Consider the following 6822-nt stretch of genomic DNA (forward strand, 5'->3'; position numbering starts at 1 on the left):
GCAGGCAACACGGACACTGGGCAAGTGACTGTCCCTCGGCCTCTCGGGCCCTGACCCTAGGGGGTAAGGGACCAGAGCGACCTAAGGTGACTCCGAGCCCAGACCCCGCACTACAACTGCTGACCTTCGATGAAGACTGAAGCCGCCCAGACTCGGGAACCCCAATAACCCAAGCCGAGCCCAGGGTAATGCTCCAGGTAGCGGGTAAGTCGATCGACTTCTTGGTTGACACGGGGGCTACCTATTCGGTCCTTCCCTCTTTCGGAGGCACCTTACATCCTTCCCGGGTCTCAGTAATGGGAATTGACGGCCAGTCATCACGGCCCCTAGAGACCAAGCCCTTAAACTGTCAATTAGACAACTGCCTATTCACCCACTCCTTTCTAGTTATTCCTTCCTGTCCAACCCCTCTACTAGGGAGAGACATTTTAACAAAACTCAAGGCCACACTTCACCTGACCCCAGGGCCTTCTCCTTCCACAGGCAGGTTCCTGCTGTTGCTAATCGGGTCCTCTGACGCCCAAATAGATCCCCAGGTGTGGGATACCAAGATCCCAACAATTGCCCAACACCAACCCCCAGTCCTCATACACCTAAAAGACCCCACCTGTTTTCCGGCTCGGGCCCAGTTTCCCCTGTCCCAGCCCAACCTTCGAGGACTTAAGCCAATCATCGACCGCCTCCTGGGACAGGGCCTACTGGTCCCCACCTCATCCCCATGTAACACCCCCATCCTTCCAGTCCGTAAGGCCTCAGGGGCCTACCGACTAGTCCAAGACCTCCGACTTATTAACGAGGCCGTCGTTCCTACACATCCGCTAGTCCCTAATCCCTATACTTTATTATCCCAAATACCCACGGGCACCACCCACTTCACAGTGATCGATCTCAAAGATGCATTCTTTTCCATCCCAATCCACCCCGACTGTCAATTTCTGTTCGCCTTCACCTGGATCGATCCTGACACCAGACAGGCCACTCAACTCACATGGACGGTCCTGCCTCAGGGGTTTCGAGATAGCCCTCATTACTTCGGTCAGGCCCTGGCCCGGGACCTGGCCCTCTGCCCTCTTAGCCCTAGTACCCTGCTCCAATATGTGGATGACCTCTTACTATGTAGCCCTTCCGAAGATCTCTCAAAACAACACACCATAACTCTCCTTAACTTCCTGGCCTCCAAAGGATACCGGGCCTCACAGTCAAAGGCCCAACTCACTCAGTCCTCAGTTACTTACCTGGGATTGCAAATTACCCCCACCACCAAGGCCCTCACAACCGACCGGTGCCAACTCCTCCGGTCTATCCAGCCTCCAACTAACGGAGACCAAATCCTGTCTTTTCTGGGCCTGGCGGGATTCTTCCGCCATTGGGTTCCCAACTACGCCTCATTGGCAAAACCCCTCTATGCAGCAGCAAAAGAAACCCCAAAGGGGCCACTCTCCTCACAAAACGAGGTCACCCGAGCCTTTCTCACGTTACAGTCTGCTCTGACATCTGCCGCTCCCCTCTCCCTGCCTAATCCTAACTACCCATATCATCTCTATACTGATGAAAAGGGGGGAGTAGCCTTTGGGGCCCTGGTACAGCCGGTGGGCTCTGAGTTGCTGCCTGTCGCCTTCATCTCCAAACAACTAGACCCCACTGCCAGGGGATGGTTCCCCTGCCTACGGGCACTGGCAGCAGCAGCAGCGGTTTACATGGACGCAAAAAAGTTACTTCAATATCAACCTCTAACCATTTTCTCCCCTCACTGCCTCAGTGACCTCCTGGCTTCCAGATTCCTCTCTGACCTCAGTGACTCCAGACTACAGCAGTTCCACCTAATATTCCTAGACAACCCGCAGGTCGCCGTGGGACGTAGTTCCCAGCTGAACCCGCTATCTGCGCTTCCCTCTCTCCCGATTTCCTTAAGAGTCCCGGCTCACCAGTGTACTGAGATCTTGGACTCTCTGACACAGCCACCGCCAAACCTCTTTGCAGAGCCACTGCCAGACCCCGATATGACCATGTTTGTCGATGGGAGTTCCAAAAAGGACCCAGATGGGCGCCGGGCAGCGGCCTACGCTGTAGTCACCCTACAGAAAGTCCTTGAGGCCCAACCCCTCCCACTAGGAACAACTTCCCAAAAAGCAGAACTAACTGCACTGACCCGAGCCTTACACCTGGCAAAAAACAAAAGGGCCAATATCTACACGGACTCTAAGTACGCTTTCCTAATCGCCCACTCACATGCGGCAATCTGGAAAGAGAGGGGCTTTCTCACCACTAAAGGCTCCCCAATATGTAATGCCTCCCATATTACCAAACTACTGGAGGCCATCCCCCTGCCAAAAGAAGTGGCCATCTTACATTGCCGGGGACACCAGGCAGCTCGCGATAAAATAGCCCAGGGTAATAATTTGGCTGACCAGGTGGCCCGGCAAACTGCCCTGCAGCGAGAGGTGGCCCCTCTACTGGTCCTGGAGACCTCCTTTATCCCTAAATACACCAAGGCAGAAACCAGAGCGCTACTCGCCCAGGAGGGGACACAAACACATCCTTCCGGATGGATCACCCTCCACGAAAAACTGGTCCTCCCTGAACAACAAGCCATCACCATCATAAAGCAGATCCATGACACCCTCCATATCGGACCGCGAGCTCTCTTAACTTTCCTTAGCCCGCTCTTCTCCCCTCTTCATCTTAGGCAGGCCATCCAGACCGTACACCGCTCCTGTCTGACCTGCGCAACGATCTCTCCTCAAGGAGGGCTCCGGCCCCCCCAAGAAACCCACCAGCTGAGAGGACATCTGCCCGGTCAAGATTGGCAGGTGGACTTCACTCACATGCCCAGACACCGGGCTTATCGTTATCTGCTGGTACTCGTAGACACGTTCTCAGGATGGGTCGAGGCCTTCCCCACCTCCTGCGAAACGGCCGCAATAGTATCCGAAACGCTGGTCAAACACATCGTCCCCCGGTTCGGACTCCCTAACTCCCTCCAATCCGATAACGGACCTGCTTTTGTTTCGCAGATAACCCAGCAGGTAGCTGCAGCCCTCAACATCACCTGGCATCTTCACATCCCGTACCGACCCCAGTCATCGGGTAAAGTAGAACGGGCCAACGGGGTCCTCAAGGCCCACCTCGCCAAGCTCGCCTCAGAAGTGCGGCTCTCCTGGGTTGACCTCCTCCCCTTGGCTCTCACCCGCATCCGCACAACACCACACTCAAAGACAGGTTTGACCCCCTTCGAGCTGCTGTACGGCAGGCCCTACCTGCTGACCCATCTGCCCCCAGAAAAACCACCTCCCCTGGCCAATTACCTGCCCCTCTTCACCCGCCTGCGCGCCTTACTCAGGGAACACGCAGATCGGGTCCTGCCACAACCTAGGGACGGTGACGGCCCCATCAGACCACTGTCGCCTGGAGACCAGGTGCTACTCAAGACCTTGTCTCCCGGGCCCCTCCAACCTCGTTGGACGGGTCCTTACACAGTGGTCCTGACCACCCCTACTGCAGCCAAGCTCTCAGGCCTCGAACCCTGGTACCACGTGACCAGGCTCAAACGAGCTCCCCCAGATCTTCCAGAAAGAGAGCCAGGCTTAGACTCAGGTCCAGGGGCTTCGCCAGGACACACATACCAGTCCTCCCTAACGGGGCCCACAAAACTAAAAATCTCCCGGACCCCCTTTCCACCTGCTATCAGAAAATGACAGGTACCCTTCTATTGCTTGTTCTCCTTGGTCAGACCTATGGGGGATTTGATGACCCGGCTAAAGCGAGACAAATCCTGGCCAGGCAAATGGGAAAGCCTTGCGACTGCGCCGGGGGAACTCTCTCCCAATATCCCGAGGGAAGGGTCAGACACATCCAATCAGTCAACTGCGGGGACAAAATGGCCTACAACTTTATAGGGTCGGGATATGAGTCTTCCTCAAATGGATACTCACACAATGGAAAAGCCAATTCACGGCAATGCATTAACGCCATCCAGACCCCAGAACCCCTGCCCCCAGGTCAGCTCAAGAACTGCTCTTGCTTAGAATACCAGGAAACTCTCCACTCTCTATGCTACCTTAAAGAACAGGCACTCCAATGCAGGGGCCCAAAAAATAAGACTTATTGGACTGCAACACAAACAGGACACTTCCCGGGTACATCGGGCCCAGGCCCTTCCTCACCTGTGTGCCCAAATAAGGCAGGTAAAGAGGTCTGCTAGAACCTAAAGGCACCCATACACGTCTCAGATGGCGGAAGAGTCCAAGATATGGCACGAAAAAAACAAGCCTAACAAAGACTCCAAAAAGTAATGGACCATTACTTTCCAAAAGTCCATTACCATCCCCTGGCCCTGCCTGATCGGCGGGGTCCTTTACAATTAGACCCAGCCACTACAAACTTAATACAGTAACATAAAACACCCTAAATCAGTCCAGCCCCGAGTGGGCCCAAGGTTGCTGGATATGCCTAACCGTAAGAACCCCTCGCCCGCTAGCCGTGCCGGCCAACCTCTCCCAACCGGTCAACACCTCTGTAGACCCAGCAGCGTGTAAAGTGACACCACCCTTGCGGGTACAACCGATAAAAGCCTCAATAGGATACTGCCTAAGAGGCCAAATAACGGACAATGAGACAGCTATAGACGTGGGGGTGAGAGACTTTGCCAGCTACACCACAATACAGAACATCACCACCTCAATATGCGCCCCTCATCCCCTGGTCTTTGTCTGTGGAAGAAACCTGGCCTATACTTTCCTCCCCACAAACTGGACTGGAACCTGCGTACTCGCAGTTCTGCTCCCAGACATTGACCTGATATCAGGAAAAGAACCAGTCCCCATACCCACTCTAGACCATGTGGCCGGGAGGGCAAAACGAGCTGTCCAGATGGTACCCCTGCTGGTGGGACTGGGCTTATCCACCAGCCTAGCAGCGGGGGCGGCAGGGATCGGCCTCTCACAGCACACGTACGCCAAACTCTCCCAACAGATCATATCAGATGTCCAACATGTGGCTGACACCATGTTAGAACTTCAGGGGCAGATAGATTCTCTAGCAGAAGCTGTCCTCCAAAATAGACGTGGGCTAGACCTCCTCACTGCCCGAGAGGGCGGCTTAGGCCTTTTCTTGCAGGAAAGATGCTGTTTCTATGCCAACCGCTCTGGAACAGTCCGGACTAAGATCAAAGAACTGCAAGACGATTTAGAACAAAGGCGCAGACAGCTCCAGGAGAGCCCCCTCTGGACTGGACTCAATGGTTTACTCCCTTACCTCTTACCCCTCCTGGGCCCTATACTCCTACTAGTTATGGGCCTCACCATAGGCCCCTGCCTCCTCCAACTTGTTTTTCGCAGGGTCCAAGAAATAGCGCAGGCCGCGACTGGACGGGCCATGATACTAACAGCTTACACTCAACTCAATCAAGAAGACATAGACCCACCTCACAATCCTGCATAAGCTGACCTTTCGTCCCGACCGGCCCTGACCCCCACGTCGCCCCCGTCCAGCAGGAAGTAGCCAGAAGACAAACGTCGCCCCTTGTCCTATATCAAAAAGGCCGGGATGAAAGGTCACGCTGACCGCAGGCGGGAAAGCGCCAGCCAGAAAATGCTGACAGAGAAAGTCCCGGATAAGTCCCAGGGACAGACATCCACCAATCAACAGCCTGTTGCCAGGCAGACTGATGGACGCGAAGGCGCCAAGACTCCGGCCAATCAAAAACTGACAAGAGACCGAAAAGTCCAATCAGCACCCTAGAGCTCGACCCTAACCGTATATGGAAAGGTCCCGCCACGTCCGCAGCCGCCAGGGTATATAGGTGTCGCCCCCCCTTCCCGCGGGTTGCAGACTCCCGCTTTCCCCTGCTCACGCCTGGGAGCTCTGCCCGGGAGCGATTGCCCAATAAAAGCTTCTTGATACTCTGGCGCTCCCTTTGTCTTGCTGCGGCGTTCTTACACTACCAACCTGCCACCTCTCCACACAGGTAAGGCTCAACCAACAGCAAGTTGACCTAAGTCTTGGTGAAATGCTCTGTGATCCTCCCCGGAACATGTCGAGACAAGCAGCCTTGTGAGGACTGTTTCTCACCTCCTCGCTGTCTTTTGGAGGGCTGCCAGGAGGCAGCCTCCCTCATTCTAGTGAGGCATGCGATTTTCCGTCTTGCTTCCTCCCTTAGGGTACCACTTCAAGCTATAAAACGAATTAGATGTAATATGAAAATAGCTCCTCCATGATAGAGCGACTTGCTGCTCATGTCATGTGTCATCTTGTCGCTGTGGTTCATTGTCATTTTGTGGGAGGAGGGACATGAGGAGCTGACACCGTGCTGATCTTCTGATTTTGCTTTTGCTGTCCTTGTATGTGAGACTCCGTGCATCCATTTGGCTCATTGACTTCTTTTTTAATATTTATTTATTTATTTGGCTGTACCAGACCTTAGTTGCAGCATGATGGATCTTTAGTTGGGACGTGTGGGATCTAGTTCCCTGACCAGGGATCGAACCTGGGCCCCCTGCATTGGGAGCACAGAGTCTTAGCCACCAGGGAAGTCTCTTTGCTCATTGACTTCTTACCCACTGTATATATGGCAGGCTAGCAAGCCAAATTTAGCAGTTCTTTTGCTAAAGACCACCTCAGTGTATCAACAAAATTGTGTGTCTGTGTGCATAGAGAGAGAGTGCACATATTTGATATGTTCTGTGAAACACTGGAAGCTTTCTTTTTGAAATTGGAAAGATTGGTGATACCTGCTTTCACAACTTATATTCAAAACTCTGCCAGAGTGGGGATGTGGTGAAGAGTGGTTCCCAGTGTGGTAAAATTACGTAAAGGGGTAAAAGG

The 6822-nt window shown here is 53.8% G+C and overlaps 1 protein-coding gene across 1 annotated transcript; it reads left to right on the forward strand.

Annotated features, from left to right (window-relative positions):
* The first annotated feature begins 210 nt into the window (after positions 1-210).
* LOC139033738 (uncharacterized) lies at positions 211-3831 on the forward strand. The gene is made up of 2 exons (XM_070463243.1): positions 211-2810; positions 3015-3831. Exons 1-2 carry the CDS (start codon positions 297-299, stop codon positions 3693-3695), a joined length of 3195 nt encoding a protein of 1064 aa, XP_070319344.1. The 5' UTR covers positions 211-296; the 3' UTR covers positions 3696-3831.
* Positions 3832-6822: the final 2991 nt, after the last annotated feature.

The sequence above is a fragment of the Odocoileus virginianus genome, unplaced genomic scaffold (genome assembly GCF_023699985.2).
Source record: "Odocoileus virginianus isolate 20LAN1187 ecotype Illinois unplaced genomic scaffold, Ovbor_1.2 Unplaced_Contig_1, whole genome shotgun sequence".
Classification (NCBI taxonomy): domain Eukaryota; kingdom Metazoa; phylum Chordata; class Mammalia; order Artiodactyla; family Cervidae; genus Odocoileus; species Odocoileus virginianus.

Bases quoted from the DNA above. Each gene is read 5' to 3' on its own strand.
- LOC139033738 (XM_070463243.1), top strand. From the start codon at position 297: ATGGGAATTGACGGCCAGTCATCACGGCCCCTAGAGACCAAGCCCTTA. The intron at 2,811-3,014 runs GTGGACTTCACT...TTTGTTTCGCAG, and splicing joins TGCCCGGTCAAGATTGGCAG to ATAACCCAGCAGGTAGCTGC.